The 22,327-nt window shown below is 36.2% G+C and overlaps 1 protein-coding gene across 2 annotated transcripts in view; it reads left to right on the forward strand.

Moving 5' to 3' along the window:
- Positions 1 to 1,971: 1,971 nt before the first annotated feature.
- The window catches only part of NAF1 (nuclear assembly factor 1 ribonucleoprotein), a 41,329-nt gene continuing 20,973 nt past the window's right edge, over positions 1,972 to 22,327 (forward strand). For both annotated transcript variants that reach the window (XM_050791820.1, XM_050791819.1), the window contains exons 1-4: positions 1,972 to 2,745; positions 4,694 to 4,868; positions 18,530 to 18,623; positions 21,017 to 21,099. In XM_050791820.1, the coding sequence (XP_050647777.1) occupies positions 2,363 to 2,745; positions 4,694 to 4,868; positions 18,530 to 18,623; positions 21,017 to 21,099 (735 nt within the window). In that variant the 5' untranslated portion in view covers positions 1,972 to 2,362. The remainder of the gene's footprint in view (positions 2,746 to 4,693; positions 4,869 to 18,529; positions 18,624 to 21,016; positions 21,100 to 22,327) is intronic.

The raw sequence follows: 22,327 nt of genomic DNA on the forward strand, positions 1-22,327 counted from the left end.
GCAATCTCAGCTCACTGCAGCCTCTGCCTCCTGAGTTTAAGCCATTCTCCTGCCTCAGCCTCCCAAGTAGCTGGGATTACAGGTGCCCGCCACCACGCCCAGCTAAGTTTTTGTATTTTTAGTAGAGATGGGGTTTCGCCATGTTGCCCAGACTGGTCTCAAACTCCTGGCCTCAGGTGATCTGCCCACCTCAGCCTCCCAAAGTGCTGGAAGTACAGGCGTGAGGCCCTGCACCTGGCCAACTTCTCCATTTTTATTGGTAATACCAACTTCTTTCTAATTTCCTTAACCAGAAATTTTAGAGTACTATTATTCTTCCCCTGATACTGGGGATTTCCTTTACTCTATTTCATTGACTGTAACCCTAGTTCAGATTTTTATCACCTAATTCCTGGAAAAATGCAACAAAGTGGCTGGCTGGGGAAAATTCTGGCTCAAATGTCTTCCCTTCTCAAATCTGTACTGCATGTCTTTGCAAGATCATTGCTAACGAAATATTTTATTCATGAGTTCACGCACTGTTCCATTTTCCAAGTATTTTTGCACACCGAGTGTATGACATGCCATTCCCTTATACAAAACCTTACTTAATGCTCACATGAACTAAATGAGAGTATTTTTATCTCCATTTTACAGATAAGTAAATTAGGATTTAGGTTAACTGCCCAAAGTCACAGTTACACCAATCACAAAATGGTAGTTCGTATTTTTATCTGTTTTACTGAAAAGGAAATTAAGATTTAAGTTACCTGCCCAAAGTCAGTTACACCAATCACACAATGGTAGAGCTGAGACCTGAACACAGGTCTTTTTAGTTGAAAACTCTGAGCTCTGCTTAATCATTATGCTAGTAAGTTAGTATACCAAGTTTAAAATCCTTCTTCACTTTGGAGGATTTCCATGATATAGCCTATCAATCCTACTTCCCATTTCTGCTACACTTGGATTTTCTATTTCATATTTCAAATATTTTTCTAGTTATCTCCTGTGCATTGCCCTTCTCTACTTCAAGTAGATTGTAAGCTTCTTAAAACCTTACTCTTATTACACTTGCCTTGCATTCCTATGAAGATCTACTGTTGTAGATGGCACACTAAATTCTCAGTGAATAATTTATAAAATCTTTAGCACAGTCCTTGGCACATATGCCTGTTTAACAAATGGTACCAATGATTATTATTATTACGCAGGGACTGATGCATCACATTGAAGACCTAATAGGAAACCAGAAAATTCTGATCTCTTCCTCAGTCCTAAGAACTCTACTGGCTCTCTCCACAATTTAGACTAGTGGTTTCCAATATGAAGTGAGTACATTTCAGTCTCATAGTCTCATCTCTCTACCACGAAACAGTGCCAGGTATGATATAGACATCACCATAACATGAACAAGACAGCAAAATTTTGACCATTACTACTCTCTTTGAGGGTACCTTGGAGAAAGGAAAATGGAATAGTTGTAGTTACCTTTTTGAAAAAATGGTTAAAGTTCTATTTATTGACAGATGGATCTATTGATGGATAAACTTCATTTAACTTCAAGGCTTCCTGACTCAAGTTTCTCATGTACAGGACCTACCACTCTTCAGGCATCTCCCCTGTTGTATAATCCCTGCTTTATTTTGGCGCTTCAAGCAGAATTGGTTCACGTTCAGCAATAGGAAAATCCGACATTCGGGCCTTGAATGGTTCACATGAGGCAGTGAAAACGGTCGATTTAGAACCTCCCCCGCCCCCCCCCCCCCGGCCCTGACTTTTTCTTTTCTTTCTTTCTTTTTTTTTTTTTTTTTGAGACGGAGTCTCGCTCTGTTGCCAGGCTGGAGTGCAGTGGCGCGGTCTTGGCTCACTGCAACCTCCGCCCGCTGGGTTCAAGCGATTCTCCTGCCTCACCCTCCCAAGTAGCTGGGATTACAGGCACGCGCCACCATGCCCAGTTAATTTTTGTATTTTTAGTAGAGTTGGGGTTTGACCATATTGGCCAGGTTGGTCTGTGAACTCCTGACCTTATGATCCGCCCGCCTCGGCCTCCCAAAGTGCTGGGATTACAGGCGTCAGACACCACTCCGCACCTCCTAGTCCTGATTTTCAAAGGTATGACGCATGTGTCCGGTTCCCGGGGAGGGCCGTCGAGCCGTCGCGCCGTCGCGCCACATACGTCACACGCTATTCGGAAAGCGTTGCTGCGTAAACGGCGGGGGCGTGTCTTTTGGCTCCTCCGCGTGTAGTTACCTGAGAAACGCGGGAAGTTGGGGCCACGGACTGTTGCTCCGGTTGCCTAAGTTGTTTTATTATTTCTGGAGAGAGCCGTAAGCTTGTGTGGGGTCTCAAATCCTGAGGCCGACTCGGTGTCTGGCGCGGTGTGATGGAGGTAGTGGAGGCCGCCGTCGCTCAGCTGGAAACTCTGAAATTCAATGGCACCGATTTCGGAGTTGGCGAAGGTCCGGCGGCGACGTCTCCGGGCTCTGCCCCTGCGCCAGGGACACAGCCGCCGCTACAGTCGTTTGAGGGGTCCCCGGACACTGGGCAGACCGTGGAGGTTAAGACTGCCGGTGAGCAGCCTCTGCAGGCCGTTCTGAACGCAGTAGCGGCCGGGACCCCAGCGTCGCAGCCGCAGCCGCAGCCGCAGCCGCCAGCTGAATCGCCGGCCTGCGGAGGCTGGGTCACCTCTCCAGGAGCCAGAGAGCCTGCGCGGGCCCCGAACTCCTTGGAGACCTCGGACTCGGATTCGGATTCGGACTCGGACAGGTCGGGTGCCTAAGGGACCCGGAGCTGTGGGGAAAGGTCTTGTATGACGGGCGGGGTGGCCGGGGCCTAGGAGCCTAGAGGTTGCCCGTGTGGGCCCTGGAGGGTGGGCAGGTCGCTGGTGCTCCGGTCTCATGTGTTGAAGTATTGGCTGCGACTGCCCTTTATTCGCTGCCTCTCAGAGCAGGTCGCGTTGTGAATCTGAACTTAGTACTCCTTTCCTAAATTTGGTAGCCTGAAGAGTTCTATGTATAGATCGTATCATTTTTAGTTAGACTTTAGAAAACCCGAGGATCTTAGGTTGTTTCCGTAACTACTCAGTTCAGGCTGTACTTTTGTGGTTATAATTGAGTTTTGTGTCAGATCTGATTTTTTTTTCCCATCACATGTAGGCTTTGTTTTTTGAACCACATACATTGAGGATCAGGAAAAGGATTATTTTGTGTGTTTCAGAGCTGGCTCTTGACGATTACGTTAATTTGTAGAATCGTTTTAGGGAACACGTGTTTATGAAAGTAGCTAAACAGTGTTATTTAGTAGTATTTTATGCTTCTTACGTTTTGCGAGAGCCTTTCCCCCTTGCCCCCACTTCTGTCTTTTAAATATGAAACCTCTGGGCTGGAGAGGACTCCAGCATGTGGGATGTTACTAAACAACACTGAACATTGTCTACAAATGGTTGAGTGTGTTGAGTGGGGTACTGAACAGGTTAACAAGATAGACACGTGTTGAGGAGGTGAGTAGTTTAGTTTTTAGGGAAGTCGTCAGCAGAGTGGGAGTGAAGAAGGCATGAAGGTAGGAGAGGGTATGAAATGGACTGGGAGGGGGAAGTAACAACTGTAGACAAGGTTGGATTTCTTGGCAGTACTAAGATTGCGGTATAATCATCTTGTGGGATTTCAGAGCTCATTGTACTAGCAAAGAAAAGTAAATGGTAGATGATTTGGGGATACGTTTTGAAAGCAGAAGGGATATGGCTTCATAATAGGCCAACTTAGTGTCAGGATACTGCTTCTGACTCTTTGTGGGTGATGGCAGAGGATACCAAATATTTGAAGAAGTCAAAAGGGGTACAACTTTTTGCCAGTTAACAGCAGTGGAATCAAATGGAAACTGACGGGGAGAAGCAGGTTTCGTTAGTATAATGCACTTTTTCTTGTTTTAACTTGCTGTGAGTGTGGGTATATAGGCCGTTTATACAAAAGTGGCCAATATGCCGTCAGAGATTGGACATGAAGTTTAGAGACGTCATAGCCTAAAATTTAGGCGTTAATGTCACATGGATGATGATTGGAATCATTAACATGTACGGGATTATCCATGAAAGTAGTACAGAAAGAAGAGAAAGTGAGGATGGAACCCTTAAAAATAATATATAAAAAGGCTTGAAGTGAGGAGCCAACAAACAAAATTTAAACTGAGACAGTAGTTGCTGTTAACGATAATTTCTGTGGAAGATAAGGACCAAATGAGTTTTCAGAAAGTAGAACGGTCTACATACTTTAGTAACTGAGGATTTCCCAAGTTGTCTGTAGACTGAGAAGAAACTCAAGCGATCTGGCAATTAAGCGATCTGGTTATTGGTGTCTAAGAGAGGTGCCATGCCCAGAATTCCCTTGTTTTAGTGATTTGTCACATGCTTGCTTATACTCACGTGTATGATATGTGAGACTATTGTAATAAGAGAAACTGGGTTATAGCAGAGGTTTGAAAATGTAAAGACTACTTTCCCAATACCATATCAGCTTTGAAGTGCTAGCTTTTGAATTAGAACAGCAGTAGTAAACATGTAGTAAAGTTGATATGTTTTAATTGAATCATCTTATTTTAATATTGTTAGAATAAGCAATAATAAACATGTATTAAAGTTGATATTTCTTAATTGAATAATCTTATTTTAATACATAATAATACTGGACTTTTTTTTTTTTAACTGTTTTCTTCTCTACAGTGAAACAGATTCAGATAGTTCAAGCTCATCGTCTTCCTCCTCCTCTTCCTCATCGTCATCTTCTTCCTCTTGTATATCACTTCCTCCAGTGCTGTCAGATGGAGATGATGACTTACAAGTTGAGAAGGAAAATAAGAATTTTCCTCTTAAAACAAAAGATGAATTACTTCTTAATGTAAGTACTTAGATGTATTAAGTTTAGTTGGCATGTTTTAAAACATATTCTGGTGCCGATATTGTTCTAATTTTGCCTGTATCTGCTCCATAAATTTGAAGTTCATTCTCAGCCTAACCGGCATGCTTTTGGCATGCCTTGGCTTTCTTATATAAAAGAGTAGTGATCTGTATAATTTCTTAGGTTACCTCTAACTCTGCTGACATTTTTTAATTTTTCCGATTGTGGCTCAACTTCAGCTTTGAACTTTACATTTCTTACATTTCCTAGAAAAAGATATTTCTTATGTCGATTTGCTTTCTGGTGGTTTTTTTTTGTTTTTTAGGGTCTGCAAGTCAGAAAATTTTGCCCAATAGCAATTGAAATTTTCTTTTTAATTGACTGCATTTAGAGAAGTAGAAGGTGAAATTCAAAGGGTTGAGCTTGTTAGGATTCCTATTGAAGTTTTTGGAGTGTTTTTATTATTACAGTTGGAGAAAACTTGTTAATTTTAGAATGGTTGTTTATTGGCACTTGATAGGTTTGGTTTGCAAAGTTAACTCTTGCAAGGTTATTTCCTCTTACGCTGTAAACATCCTTAGGAGGATGATGTTAGTCTGATTGAAACCTATAACCCAGGAGGAAAGTCTCAGAATTTCAGAACGTAGGCTATATTACCACTTTTTTTTTCCGCCTCTGCGTATACTTTTAATTATTAATGCTTTAAAAATATTTAATGGTCACTAATCATAATTCTTATATAACATTTACATTGATGAGATAGTTTAATGCAAGATTTGAAAAAATAAAGCCTACAGGCACTCAGGAACCTTTTTCATGAATGGATTCTACCAGTCTTAATTATTTCTCTTTTTCTCTACTGATAACAAGAAATTCTTATCTCGCTTATGCTTTATACATTGAAAATCTTTGGATTTGTATGCAGCTTCATCAGTGGCTCATATTTTCGTGCTACAGATACGTTAATATTTCTTAGTGGTCTTTGTACACAAAGGCTACCAACATAACTATTTTCTGAAAGTAGGAGACTTGTTTCATCTTTTTTGCTTGTCTCTTGATCACCTGTCTACATAAGTTCCTTTTAGACTATAATAACCAACAAAGAAAAGACCACAGTACTTCTGTAAATGCATGCATATTGTTGTCTTATCTTACTAGATTTGGAATTCTTACCTTGGGAATTTCTTCAGATTTAATGCAAAGTCTTAGCGTATTTGTTTAGGTGTTTTTTTCTGAACAGAATGTCCCTGTTTTCATCAGGAAATCACAAAGGATTTGTGGCCACAGGGAGTCTAGGAACAAGTTCTTTGAGGACTGAGTTCATATGTGATCCTTGTAACTCCCATAGTACCCAGTGGAGTGCTTTACAGATAATGAGTTCTCAGGCCAAAGTAATTTATGATTATAGAATGAGTGTAAGGCATTTTATATTTATTAATTCTTTAAGAAATTATTATAGCACACCTGCCATTTGCCAGGTGCTGTAAACAAGACCAATCCAGTTTCTGCTCTTGTAGTGTCTAATGGAGGGACACAGACAGTAAATAAAGTGGAGACAAACAAATTTAATTGCTAAAAGTGCTATTGAATTGTGTGAGTGTATGTTTGCCTCAAAAGACAAAATTCCATTTGAATGTTGTTAGATTTTCCAACTTGGAATGATGGGTTGGTCTGTTCCTTTCTGAGACCATTTCAATGGATATTTGGGAATGATGGAAGAGGGAATTGTAGTCTTTATTTGGGAAACTTATTAGAAGTCCTTCAGACCACTGTGCTACTAGAGATAGGTAGAGGAATTGATGAGTTTCCCAGTCTGCACTAAATCTCTGGCTTATAGGTCTGAAAGAAGATATAAGGACTTCTTCAGGGTTTCAAATCTTAAGTTTGGGGGAAAAGAATGGCTTTGTCCTGAGTACAAAAGATAGTGTATAGTTACAGGTATGTAGTGTGTTTTAAGAGTCTGCCTCTTTCTCAGGGCTGGCATTTTGACCACTGACAGACTCTTGCATGAAAGTCATGGAGATGACTTTTGCTGGCCTATGCTCTGTTACACAGCCTTGAACAGATCATTGAGGCTAGTGGAATGGATTTTCAGATTGCTTGGCTGTGAGTCACGTAGTCACTCCTGTTTGTGTAGGCGAGTGTGTAGGAGAGAGTGAGGAGAGCATGTGTAGGAAAATGAACACTTGAAAGCACATACGCTAGTGCGAGAGGGTGGGAGTCTGTAAGAGCTAGTTGACAGAAAGGGAGTGTGAATGTGTATGTATTGTGAGGAGGGTGGGATGTTGGGTGTAATATCAGCCCCTATATAAACCACATGGAATGGTTTATCTTTCACAGGAAAGGGAGCTTATATCCATTCCAAAAGGGGATGCTAGACAGACAGTAATAATGGGTTATACTCTATGGAGGGCAATGGAAATACTTGGAAATGGTTATCATGTATGATTTATGTTGGACTCATTGTTATGAGGAACAGAGACTCATATTACCTCAGGAGAACTGGAGGTTTATTAGAAAGCATCTGGGAACGAAGGCAGCTATGAAGGCTAGTCACACTGTCTCTTTTACATGCCTCTGGATAGTCTCACAGTTATCTGTCATTTTATTCTTTCATTATTGACTGGCTTCCTCTGTTTATCTGTAGATTTTTTTTTGTCGGGGGAGGGAATGGGAGGACGGACAGAGTTTTGCTCTTGTCACCCAGGCTGGAGCCCAGTGGCTGATCTCACTGTAACCTTCACCTCCCGGGCTCAAGCGATTCTCCTGCCTCAGCCTCCCAATTAACTGGAATTACAAGCACCTACCACCACGTCCGGCTAATTTTTGTATTTTTAGTAGAGACAGAGTTTCACCATGTTGGCCAGGCTTGTCTTGAGCTCCTGACCTCAGGTGATCCACCCACCTTGGCCTCCCAAAGTGCTGGAATTTCAGGCGTGAGCCACTGTGCCTGGCCAGATTTATCTTTTTAATTCTAGCTTATACATGGATTTCAGTATCTCTGGCTCTAAAAATGACGTCTTTTGCTTTCAGTGTCCCATGAACTGGCTATTAGTGTTGTATTTCCTTGCTTACTTTTGGGACAATTCTGTTATTTAACTTAGTTTTTTTTTTTTTTTTTTAATGACAATCCATTCTTTCTGGGAAGTGTCTCCTCTCCACAACTAGTACTAGCTGGTGTGGTATGTGCCATTTTGTTCAGGCCTCCTGATATGTCACTTAGACTTTTAGGCAGCGGAGGTTGTGTATCTTAGCTAGATGCAGCGTCAAGCTCTATGTGGGCTATTAATTTAACTATCTAACAAAATTCTGAAGAAAATTAATGAACTTTTCTGCTAAAAGGTATACACAAATTAAAATGTGCCAAATAGTTAAAACCAATTTTAGAATTTGTGCTGGACCTTCAGGGATCTGGACATAGACATGCCCAATTTAGCCCAGTTTAACCCAATTTTACATCCAACCACTTTCTAAAGTGTTTTCTAACAGTTTCCTGTTGTCACTTAGGCATGCTTAGCTTAATTTTTACCTCCATTTAGTCTGTGCCTCAAGCAGGAATGTCACCTCTCTGGATCTATCCCTTTAAATCTTTCCATTGTGGGTTGTTCGATCTCTGTGATCTATGTACAATGCAGATCTTTAGGTATATGAGAACTACAGTGAAGTAACTTTATGATTGTTCTTAAATCTTAGAAAGATGTAATTTTTAAAATTAGGTCATAACCAAACCTTGCCATCCCAAGATGTGGTTATAACCCAGTTTTTTTTTTAATGTGAGGGTGTGGTAAGGGGGGAAGAGAGTGAAAGAGGAATTAGTGAGCTATAGTGGCAGTGAAAAAGGAGAGTCTTAAGTGGCTGACTTCATAATGTCACAAATAATAAGTTTAACTAGATAAAATTATTCTTTTAAACATAAATAATTCTTTAATGCTCAGAAGGTTTATATATAACCTACACAGTCACTGTAAGCAGCATACATATTACAGCTTTGGAACTACGTTGAGCCGCATAGGATATATTTAGTGTTTCGATGAATTGGAAAATTGAGGTTCTTTTTAAACAATTTTCTCAGCAGTTTATGCCCTGAACTCTTCATTCAAATGTATCAAGTGTAATTAAAAATGTAGGGTCATAAAAACATTTGGGATTATAATTTTTAAAGTCTTAAACAGAAATGAGTTTTATAAATTAGTGTCCATTGTTTTCTGAAAAGCTGAAAATCTTCACATAACATTTTAAAATTATAAGCACAATGTTTATGGAGATAAGAAATGGATAATACTTCAATAGGGATAATAATGTGTATTTAGGCATATAATGTAGCATGACCAAGAAAAAAAATTAATACTTCTTGGCAATTTTGGGGGAAATTTAGCTGTCATGCTTTGGTGACTGCTTATTTCATAAAATAAGTACATTTAGTAGTTAGGTTGAGTACACTCTACTCTCCTGATTGTGGCAGTGTGGACACATTCTAAAATGTCCTAACATGAGTGTATTGAAATATCTGGACCACCTCAAGCAGTTAGAAGTTGCAGTAGAATATTTCATGCCTGTTTGATCTCCCATCATATATGAAATTGTATTGCATCTTGGTCTACACTTAGTAATTATCAATTGAATATATTGTTTTCAAGACCTAACTTGGTTTATAAGTTTTGTCCTGAATGCAGGCCTCTTTTAACTTAGGCTTTTATTACTATATGTATATTTTGAACTATTAAATTCTATTTTAGAATACACTTTGGTAGCACTTATTAACATTCTTCCCAAAGTGCTTGTTATTTAAGCAGTGGTTTATATACTTAAAGGAGATCATTTTTCATTAATATTCAGTAGTGTTCTTCAAAAATAATAGATTTTTTAAACTAAAGTTTTATATTTTACAGAATATTTCAGTAAAGCTTATGTGAGGCATGAATGATTCCATAAACATTAAATAAATACTGTCTCATTCGGTAGAGTATCCATTTATGTCCTGTGTATATACATATATAATTATCACACAAGAAGCTTTCAATTTTTTAGATTCCCCCATTCCTCAGTAGTTTCTAATAAGTGAATTCTACTGATTGCTTTAGAAGATAAAGACAAATGTCTGTTCAAGAACAATGAAGCTAGAGAGTGAGCATACACACTTTAGCTGAAAGTAAAACAACACCAGGGAGTTAATGGCTGAATGTCAGATGAATGGTGTACTGCACATAAGAAGTGATAGGATTGAGTGGAAGGGGAGATAATAAGGATTTCTGAAAAATTTGGGCTAATACTCTGTGGCATTTTACAATTATTTGGCAGTCCTTTTATCTTCATGATATATAAAATCAGTGTCTTAAAGTTGATGAACTATGGACTCAATTAACATAAAAGATAGGCTTAGAGTTATATTCATTGTTGGAGGTTTTTTCCTTGTTGAGATGGATTATAGTTTTATATTTAAACAAATTAAATTTTGAAGATATTCTTATGAATTTCGTTTCTCTTAACAGTAATTTTAGAGAAAAACAGGATAATAATGTATTTGTTTAAAAAAGAAATATCTCAAGACAAAAGAAATGTTGACCCTCATTTTTTAATTGACTTGTCTGCGTCTTAAGTTTAGTGTCATACATAATAGGGTAATTAATGAGGGGACTAATGCTTACTGGTGATAAATAGCTGAGTTTCATGGAAACTTGTAAAATTACTTCCCCTGAATAAGTTAATGAATTAGACTACATGTTAAGTATGGTCATAGTTGACACAGAGTTTACAGACCTAATCCATTTTTTTTCCAATATGTTTTACCAGCTATAGAGAAAAAAAAATTCAGTCATGGCTCTCAGTACTCCAGTGATTGGATCCTACTTTCCAACCATATCTGAAAAGTGAAGGCTCACCTAATAGCATCAGGTAATTGGCTGCCACGTGCATGTCCTGTGTTGGGTAATGTGAGAAAAGTGATTCGATAATTTCATTCCACCTTCCTCGCTTTTCTCAATTCTCCCCAAACTGACACCAAAAAGGTTTAGTTTTCATTTGGAATGTTTGATTCCTTCTCCTACCAACCTCTGCTGTCCTTTTCCCATATTTGTGAGTGAAAATCCTACTGAAGCTTCTTTATATAATTTTGCTTTAGAAAGTCATCAATTTACTGATACTGTTTTTTGCTCAATAAGCCTTCACAAATGCTAGAAAGGTCAAGAGTGTTGTAAATTATAAATGTTACCTTCTCAGAGGGCCATTTTTGACATATTAGCTCCTTCCACTTTTGCATTGGAAGTTCTAGGCACCCATTTTTTGAATGGTATGTCTATAACTTCATTTTTAATAGGATGGATTTTTAATGTTATGTGGTACTCTTTTGAATATTTTGCTTAACTGAGTAACCTTGTAGACCATACAGATGTTAGAAAATTGAAATATAATAATCTTACAACACAGACAATAATTGCTCTTTCATGGATTTTCCAGAAGTGTGGTTAGGATCTTGCATGTCTTTAATGCCATCATTATGAATATCTGTTATCACAGAAGCACAGTAATTGTTTTGTTCGAATCTAGTCTATAATTTCTGTATTAATGTGTTATCTTTTTGATTCCATGCAGTTGGACATTTAAATTGTTGTTAGCCATTTGTATAACTGTTTCGAACTTTTGTTCAGTTTCCTTACTATTTGTAGGTAAGAAAAATGAAACCAGAAAGAGATTTGTCTGAAGTCATATTAGTGGGGAGGAGCAGATTCTGAACTGGTGATAGATACATTCCAAACTGCTGTGTTTTTAGTATTTGTGGAGACCTGCATAGCAACATTGGAATCTGGTCATTTGGACTTTCTCATTATTTAGTTTCTGAATAATAATCATGTAACATATTTTCTCAAAGTGAAGGATGAATGAATCATCTAATGTAAGGTTTTTAAAATTGCTTTTGCTTGGATTATATTGCCTCTCAGTAAAGCCTTTGACTTGGAACTGTAGTGTGTAGGAAATAAATGGTCGAGCTTCTTTAGTATGTTGAATTTTAGTAGTTCATTTCCCAAATGCTGTGATGTTTGGGGATGTTTATTTCCATGCAGGCTTTTCATTTGCTAATGATGTGAATGAAATAGTTTTCTTCCTTTCCTTTCATACTCTTTGTTATGTATAGAAGTATTGAATAAATGGGTCCAGAAAAACTTTTTCCTGTTCTTTGATTTTTTGTTAGTAAACATTTATAATAATTTTATTTGTATGATAAAATAGTTACTTCTAATCGCAGATAATGTACATCCAGAACAGGTTTTTAGTTGCATTTTAATTTTGGGAAACAATAAAATTTAAATATAGATTTATCACACATCTTCATTTCCCAAGTAGAGTATTCAGGTTATCATTAAGACTTCATTAGTAATATGGTGCATGCTGTTAAAATGTGGTCTTAAAATTATACCTGTGTTAATGGCCAGAAATACATTGATATTATTAATACCTGGGAATGTGTTTTGTAATGGAGGGCTTTTTTGATATGTGAGAATGTAAAGCAGTGCTGTGTAATAGAGCTACAGTGTTGGAGATATCTATATTGTGCTGTCTTACTTGAAATGTGGCTAGTGTGACTGAAGACTGAATTTTAAATTTTATTTAATCTTAATTAAATTTAAATTTTTATCTAATATTGTGTAAATAAAATAAAAAGTCTTTCCTGTCTACTCATCATTCTTCTAACAAGGGTTGTGGGGTATCCAGGCTGATACTTTAATCTTTCTAATCTGCAGTAAATCGCCTTGTCTTTTATTTTTAGTACCTTGGTTGTTGCTTATGGGTGATGAAGAAGGTCTTTCTATCCCAGGCCTCTCCTATCACCTCTACTTTCAGTTTTTTCAGTTTACTTGTATGCATTTTACATCTGATTGTTTATACCTTTTGTGCACTGCCAGAATGGTCCCACAGTATGTTTTCTGGCCATATTTTCCCCTTTATTGGAGTGTGTCTGTGTTTCTCTTCTCTGTCACACATATACACGCTTCCCTGAAATGTGGAAAAGCAAAGTGATTGATTTTTGTTTCCTTAAAGGAGATTTTGTATCTGAGGAGATTTATTCATTATCATAGGAGGGGCAGCAGCTGTGTTATCAGGGAGCCAAATGTTAATCTAATAATTGTAATAATGTTTGCTGCTGCAACCCGGAGGTACCTATGCATCAATCCTAGGCAGTTAAGCTTCCTTGGAAGCCTGGCTTTTAAATTTTATTTTTGAGAAGATTAGGTTCAAGCCTTTTTCGTTCTTTGAGGATTCTATATCGGGTTATATTTTCATTATCTGATTTCTGCTTAGACTAAGACTGACTTTTGAGATTTTTGTTAAGCTTGGACTGAAGAGGTAGGCTAGTTCATTTAATAGATATATATTAATACTAAATACCTACTGTGCGCTAACCATCTTTTTGGGTGCTATAGCAATGAACAAGACTGGGTCCTCGTTATGATTGGGACTAAAAAGGTCCTAGTTATGGTTGGATTTATTGTGTAGTTAGAGAAATAGACATTAAGTAAATACAGAAATGTTGGACGACAATATGTTTAGAAAAAAGCAAAGCAGCAGGATAGTTGATAAAGAATGACTAGGCTTGGTAGTGATACAGTAGATTAAATTTGCTAGTTGAGAAAGAGATGGTGACATTTGGCATTCATAGATCAAGACAAAAATCTTTACCTTGTCTGACATGGCTGCCAAAGGAAATTGCTTTTTATACCTTGCAGGAATCTATCCCCTTCGAACCTTTTAAAGTTCTCTCTGAACCCGCCAGACATTTTCATGGAAAGCACATCTCTTGGGTGCCTTCTTGTTGGCGTTTGGATTATTTTTTCCTCTTTGTCCTCCTCTCTCTCTCTCTTTTTTTTTGAGACAGTCTTTCACTCTGTCACCCAGGCTGGAGTGCAGTGATGCGATCTCGGTTCACTGCAACCTCCACCTCCCAGGTTCAAGTGAATCTCCTGCCTCAGCCTCCCGAGTAGCTGGTATTACAGGTGCCTGCCACCATGCCTGACTAATTTTTGTATTTTTAGTAAAGATGGGGTTCCACCATGTTGGCCAGGCTCGTCTCTGACTCCTGACCTCAGGATCCACCTGCCTCGGCCTCCCAAAGTGCTGGGATTACAGGCGTGAGCCACCGTGCCCAGCCTGTCCTCCTCACTTAGCGTGCTCATTTAAAAGAAACAAATCTGTTTTCCCTTAATTCAGACCTCCAAATATGTGCCTTTCTCAAAATTAATATATACTGCTTCATTTAACTGGACTTTCAAAGGCAGACTCTATAACAGGCTCTTAACCTGGAATTGTACAAGGATGGTTTCACTTATCTCTTACATATTTTGTATATACCATTTAGTTTTTATATACCTTTTATGTTTTGTGGAGTATTTGGGGTGAGACTTCATGTGCATCACTTTTATAGGTAGATTCATTACTATCAAGAGGCAACTTAATGCCATCATTGGCCTTTTTAGGAATGCCCATGAAACTGTACATTCCTATATTACAGAGTACTAGGATCACTGAACTGGTATTGGAAATATGGTGGTGATTTCAGATAACAGTGTCTGTGTCTGTTTTCCCCAAAGTTTGGTTCTATACAGAATCAGAGAACCTTCACCTTTGTGGGCAAAACTTTTCATTCTTCTAGTACATAGGTTGGAAACATGGAACAGCAACAGGAACTAAGAGGGCCTGCCAGACTCTGTTTTTGACCAAAATTGTGAGTCCATGACTGACTACAAATAATCTGGCTTTATATATTTTCGCTTATCTTCCTCATACTGGATGTCTTCTGGTACTCTTTAGAGCAGAACATCAGGACTTCATCAGCCCCTGTAGACTGAACTGCTCAACTTATAGAAAATTACATTATAATGATCTCAAAATGATGAAAGAATATTTGATGAAACTCAATACTTATTTCTGATTTTAAAAATTTCATTAAAATTAGAATAGATGGATACTTTCTTAACCCATTAAAAAGAAATTCCGATAAAAATGCATCATTATGCTTAGGATTTGGAACATTCCTGTTAGCGATGTCCACTGTCATCACAATTGTTTCATATTTGAGATTCTGGAATTGTCAACCAGTATCATCTGAAAAATGAAAGCTGTGTTGTACTAATATTGAAAAGAAGGACAACTTATTCTTTGAAAATATGGTTGTATAATAAATATACAAGAAAATTACTAAAAGTAAATTTCAGCATGATGCTTTCTTATGTAGCAATACCCTATAAAGCGTCTATTTGTAATAGTAATAAAATATGTTAAAAAGGAATTTATAATAGCGAGTAATATATAAAATAGCTTGGAATGAGCCTAAGCACTTATATAGGACCCTTTATGAAGGCAACTATAACTAAGTGTGATCTCAATCAGTACCAATAACACTAATATGAAATAGTTCTGAAATGTAGCGAGATAAACATGTGAGAACAGTTAAAAAAATTCCAAGGGGAAAAATATTTATGGAGTGGGTAAAGGAGTCAGCTCAGCTCATCATCTCAAATACTGAATTGTTTTATGAAAACAGTTGTTAAAATAGTTTAGTGCTGACACTGAACTAGATCAGAGAAATTGAATGGAGATTCAGTAAAAAACCCAAATATATAAGTGTACTTAGTATATGTTAAAGTTTGTTTTTCAAATCAGTGAGAGAAAAGATGGATTATTCTACAGCATGTCAGGATAACTGGCTAGTAGTTTGGATGAAGATAAAGCCAATCACTGCTGCACTTTTATACAAGAATAAAATTGTGAATGGACCAAATATGCAAATATTTAAAAAATGAAACTAGAGTAATAAAGAAAACAATAGTGAATTTTAAGTGATTTTGGGATACAGAGGACCTTTCTAAATGTGACACAAGTTTCAAAAGCCAAATATATATATACATACTTGACTACATAAAAATTAAAATGCCAAAGGTTGACTAAACAACTGAAATAGTTTAGTTTAAGTTCTTTAGCTACCAAACATGCTGTGGGGTAAGGGAGTAGATATTTACTACATATTTGATAAAAGACAAATGTCCTTGAACATCCAAAGGTTTTTGTGTTTTTTTTAATGAATTAATAAAAAGATAAGCCCCTCATAAATATGTAAAGTTATACAAAAAACAATTCATAACACACATTAAAATGGCCAGGATACATCCAAGGATGTTCACTCTTCCTTATGAAGAAATTCAAATTAAAGCAAGATACTATTTTATATTCGTAAGACTGGCAAAGATTTAAAATTTACTTACTAGTAATGGCAAGGGTATGGGGAAATCTCTCATACATTGTGGAAATGTGAATTGATGTGACTTTTTAAGAAGAAATTTAGCAGTAACTGTCAAAATTTTAAATATGCATATGTTTTAGTCTTATCAGGACCACTCAAAATAATCTATCACAGGGGTTACACAAAGATATATGTAAAAGAATGTTGTATCACTGTGTGTAGTGGCAAAAGTTTTAAAAGGGCAGATATATGTTGTGTCAAGCGGCTAGTGTATTATAGTACCACTGATACAGTGGAATATCCTAAGTGTTTAAATAAAATTAGATATGTGTTTTTGTTTGGTATAGAAAGATGTACAGGGTATGGTCGGTAAAAAGGATACCTTGTATTAAAATATGGATATTTTATTTAAGTAAAAAATATTTTGAAGTTAGAATTCAAGTTTATATCTGCATTGTAAATGTATTTGAAAGATACATGTTAACATTCGCTATCTATGGGGCTTGGCACTGGGTGGTTGAAAGGAATAAAGTAGGGGGATTTTTGCTTTTTACTTTGTATCCTTCCATACTGCTTGAGTTTTTCCTTTTGTAAAAATAGGAACATGTTTTACTTTTATACTTTAAACAAACAACAAAAGCAAAACAGTATCAGTTTAGATTTATATCAACGCATAAATATTATATTACATGGGCCTTTATTCCTCATAATAGAAAATACAAAACCAGGGGCCTTTCATGCTGGTTAAATAGCACTTATTTATTTGAGAATATTTAACCAGTAGGCTTTATCCCAATCCAAAAGTACTGAAATTTCTTATAATATGGCCAGGCAATGGGACAGATTTTATCACTGTACTTCTGGATTAGCAAATGACATTTGCCACTTACAAAAGGAACAACTCCCAGAACCAGAGTCAATGTGAAACTCCTCTCACAATTGTCCTTTGAAATATCATTAAAGTCCTCTTCTCTGCAATCCCCCAAAATTATAGTTATCCAGTCTTATATTTAACAAGGTGTGAGATTTCTTTAGCTAAGAACTTCTGTAAAAAGGCTATTTAATGTCACAGTTTGTTCTAACAACTAAGCTCCCTTCTCCATTCTGATATACACATGAACCACTTTCAAACCATAGTCTTCCCAAGATAAGGCTTTCCATGTTTAATATGATGAAAGGGCAAGTGGTTATTCTCTCTTTAAAAGTACTCATAAGAATTCTGATGGATAAAACAAAATAATTTCCTCTAACACCAGGCAGACTAACCATACAAAGGCACGTTGCTGACTTCCTTCTGCATCAGTTGGTTGAGACCCGTAGTGTTGCTATCCATAAGTAATCCTTTATCAGAAAATAGCATATCCCAGAAACAAAATGTATTTTACATGTCTGCTTATCAACTCTGGTTGAATGATTTTAACAACCTAGTTTAAGTTTCCATAGGGTAATATGATTACGCAAGATGCATTCATCTGCAGTATACTACGTGTTATGTAGGTTTTCACATCTTTTCCAGCATTTCTCGAAAAGTTATCCTTCTCCCAGTTGAACTCCTAAAATGCCATTGGTAGGGTCTTTGCACTTCAAGCCATCTTGAGGAAAAGCTTCCTTCTGAGAGTTATATCATTTGGCAAGGGTCAAGAACAGAAAGCTGTGTTTTTAATCTAAAGGCTAAGGTCGGATTTATTCTTAGATTTCTCTTCAGATTCATCTCTACTTCAATATCTAGTTTCCATAGCAACTGAGATGCAGTTTGCAGCTGGGTAAGAAAAGAGAAATCTTTAGGTGTAAAGAAACTTACTTTTTAAACCTGGATAGAGAAGGTATCAGGCAACACCTTCATAGTTTTTATAGGCTAAAGCCTGCATTCTTTTTTCAGGACTTCAATATTTCACTCATAGGTGTCATTTCCTTTTTCCTGAAGAGGCCATTCAACTCTTTTTGACACAGTCCCAGAAAAGATTGTTGCTTCTGTGTTCTATTTAATCACAGTCAAACTAATTAATTAACCAATTTAACAAGACAGCTAAAAGAACTTCTGTGGAGAAATTATAGTTACCAGTAGAATTATTTCTTTTCAAATGGAATGTCTCTGGCTGATAATAGCCTTTTTTACAGGAAGTAGGTAGTCTCTTGTTCAAGTGTGACTGAAAGAATCTAGAATAGTACTTATGTCTATTCTTAGTCTAACTGAATTTGGGGTGTATACTTGAGACCTGTTGAGTCACTTAGGTGGACAAATGTTGGAGGGAGAGAAGTGCTATCACAAGTCTTTGCAACCACTAAAAGGATAACATTAAAGAGATGCTCTAAGCACTTAATGTTATATTTTCAGAGACGTGTAGCACTTTAAATGGAAAATTTATTTTTTTTAAGTTGTTGAAGCTGGAGGAAGTTTAATGTTTTGTTTTGTTTTGTTTTTTGATTATAGGAACTGCCTTCTGTTGAAGAACTCACTATTATTCTGCCTGAAGATATTGAGTTAAAGCCTCTTGGGATGGTTTCAAGTATTATCGAACAACTAGGTATGTTAAGAATTTTATTAATAAAAATTATATCCAAACACACACTAATAATTGAATCAGTGACTTTTATGACTAGTAAATTTTAGACATACGTAATTAACACTTTATAGTCATTAAGTTTGAAGAGATAAAATTCAGTTTTCCTATACTAAAATTATATGTAAGTACAGTTTCTTTATAGAAATTTAAATGTCTGCTTTTACTGACATATTTCCTCCAGAATTTCCTTTGATTTGGTTTATTAGTTTTCTAACGTTACTATACCAAATTACTGCAGACCTAGTGACTTACAACAGCACAATTTTGTCATACAGTTCTCATGTGGGTCTCAGTGGGCTTAAAATCAAAAGTGTTAACAGGGCTGAGTTATTTTCTGTAGGTACTAGGGGAGAATCTTATTTCCTCGCTCTTTCTGGGTTCTAGAGCCTGCCCACATTCCTTGACTTTTGGCTCTCTTTCTTTATCCTGAAGGCCAGTAATGTAACATCTGTCTCTGAGCCTTCTTCCATTATCTCACCTCACTCTAACCATACGTGGACAGGTTCTCTGCTTTTAAAGACTTTTTAGATTGAGTTTACCTGCATAATCCAGGATAATCTCCCCTATCTCATGGTCCTTAACTTTAATCACATCTGCAAAGGTTCTTAAAAATGTAATGTATTTACAGATTCGGGTAGTAGAGTGTGGATATCTCTGGGGGAGCACCTTTGATTTTGTCTTAAAAACACATGAGAAAGTTTTGTGATTTAATACTGTTATTGGCATGAAATATGAAGCTGCTGAGTTATAAGAGAACAGATTCTTGTTAATGCAGGTACTGTTAACTCATAGTAGGATATGCCGGAGAGTAGAACTCAGTACTGACAAAGTAATAGGATTTTAGAACTGTGAAGAGGACCTAAATTGCCCACCAGCCTCCATAGGACCTAAGGAAACAGAAAAATTCAAGTCAGTTGCTCTTAGGACCAGTTGTATAGTGAGTCAGTGATAGAAATCGGACTTTTTCTTTTGACTTTTTTCTAACAGTGTCTATATTGATATTTTAAAAAATTAATACATGATTTTGTACTTTTTTAGTTTATTAATAAAAATGTAGATTAAAATGAACCTTCTTTTCAAAAATAATAATTAAAATTCCATGATTCTGGAATCATTACATTTACTAGTTTTAGAGTTATCTTATGGTATTTAATAATATGTATAGATAAACAAGCTACTAATTTCTTGATTAGTATGATTTAAACATTTATTAGACTTGATGTATACAGAAAAATTTTAGGTCATAATGTTGATTCTCAAAAAAAAATGTAAACTCTATGACATACATGGAATAATGCATGTCATTTTTGCATTTTTAACAATACTATTTTGACTAACATAGACTAAAAAAATTATCAACCTAATGGGAATAAAGAGTAAGTGGGTCAAAATCAGTACATACTACTGTTGCAGATTTAACTCAAAACATGTTGCCCCTTGATCTGTTGCTTATGTGTATATTTGGAATTCGGAAGTACTAACTGTTTTTTTAATAGAGATGAGGTCTTGCTGTGTTGCCCAGGCTGGTCTCAAACTCTGGGCTCAAGCCATCCTTCCTCATCAGTCTCCCAAAGTACCTTCAGTTCTTCATATCTGTCTGTAAATTGGTTTACGACTGATTATTCCCTTAGTGGACATGGTATTATCTATGTAATATAACAAGGTGTTCTTACTTGTGGCTCTGATTTTCTAAAAATTTATTGAGAGAGTGTGTGTGTGTTTGTGTGTGTGTGTGTTTTCTCTTTGTTATGGTAGATCAGTTCTTTAACACTTGTGTCATTTAAAAGAACTGGAGATTTGGAGGTTATGCTTTTGCTTTTTGAGGAGGGAATTTTTGTGTAATGATAAAAATTACTGTGAGCTCTAGCACTTTTACTTCTTCTTTTCATAGGAAGATGCTTTTGTGAAGCCTTTTATTTAACATTTTCGTATACCATTAACTAAACAGTGCTTCGTAGAAAAGAATTTTTAAGAGTAAGAAAGAAGACTAATTTCTTTTAAAACAGTTTTACAACGAAATGTGATTACACTATTTTTGGTAAAAATTACTTGAGAATATGTGCATAGCTTGAATTTGTTGACTCTTTAATGGATGATTCAGATTTTCTGTAGGATTTGCATTTTAATTTTTTTCCCTTAGAGTTGTAGCTTTTTATATTAAAAATAGGTATAAAACATTTCCCAGTGATATTTGGTAATAAGTAGACTTTGTTTACTGAAGAGAAATGGTTAATGAGGTAATAATCCCACCTTCAATTTTATTTTAAATTATATTGGAATTAAAGCTAAGATTTTTATTAAAATTCTACATTCTCTTATAAGTAAATCTTGAAGTAATCTATTTTATTTTTCAGTAATAATTGAATCTATGACTAACCTACCTCCAGTTAATGAGGAGACTGTAATTTTTAAAAGTGATCGACAAGCAGCAGGAAAGGTTTGTAAAACATTTCAAGTCTTACAAATTATTCTATTTATTTATTGTTTTTTTCTGACTTTCCCCATCAGTTCTCAGAAGAGTTTATTTATTTTAATTGATGGACAATCTAGAGCTCTCTAGTTTCAGTACATTCTTGATTTCCTTCAGTACTTCGTATCTGTCTGTAAATTGGTTTACTACTGATTATTACTCTTTGCCGCATGAGTTATTAAGTACACATGTATAGAATTCTTTCCTAGTGTTTGTCAGATAACTTGCTAGGCAGTGAGTCTACGTAATGTATAGCACATCGTTTCCTACCCTCCATATACCCAGCTGAGTGAAGAAGACTTCCCATAGTATAGTAGCTCTTAAGCATTTTTGTCTTGTGAGCTCCTTTGAATAGTGGCTCTCAGCCTTTTCAGACTTTGACTTCCTCAGGTGGAAGCTCAGTGTGGAATCTTTTCCAAATAGAAAAATATTTCACTGACAGCAGTGAATTGTCACTGTATCTTACATCCTGGGGAATTACAAATATGTGCACTCGAGTAATTACTATAAGATTTGGTCCCTTTTAACATCTTTCTAATGTAACAACCCTGCATGTCCACCTTAATATAGAAAACTGTGCACTGTACCCAGCAAGTAGGCAATTCTGACAGGTCGGCAGAAGACATAATAACTTTCTAAAATCAAGAATATAAATACTAAGTAAGTATTTATTTCCTGGCAATAGGGACAGTTTTATTCACCTTGATATCCCCCATTGTACCTAGTACAGTTCTTTGGAAATTATTTTTGCCAAGTAAATGTGTATTGAGTTGAATACAAACAAGAAAGGAGCTATTTGTGATTTTAATGACAGTTGTCTTTTTTTCTTAGTACCTAACTTAAGACAATTTTAATCTGAAAATACTCAACACTTTGCTAAATTAAAACCTCTAAACGGCATTTTTTTGTATTTTCCACTACATTTGAATTTCTAGACATGTAAATGTGACTAATAATATTAATATTCAGCTGTTATTTAACTTTGAAAGGAGTCAGTTAAAATATAACATTTGTACCTCTAACTTTAGTTATATGGCATAAGCCTGTTGACAAAAATTAAATCTATTTCTAATTTTACATAGAACGCCTTATAAATGCTTTTGAAAGACTTTGTGACAAGTCTTTGAAAAATACTGATTCCCCAAAATAGTAGTGGAAGTAGAGATTAGAAAGTATTTGTTAAACAAACCAAGAA

Source organism: Macaca thibetana, chromosome 5, assembly GCF_024542745.1.
Source record: "Macaca thibetana thibetana isolate TM-01 chromosome 5, ASM2454274v1, whole genome shotgun sequence".
NCBI classification, from domain to species: domain Eukaryota; kingdom Metazoa; phylum Chordata; class Mammalia; order Primates; family Cercopithecidae; genus Macaca; species Macaca thibetana.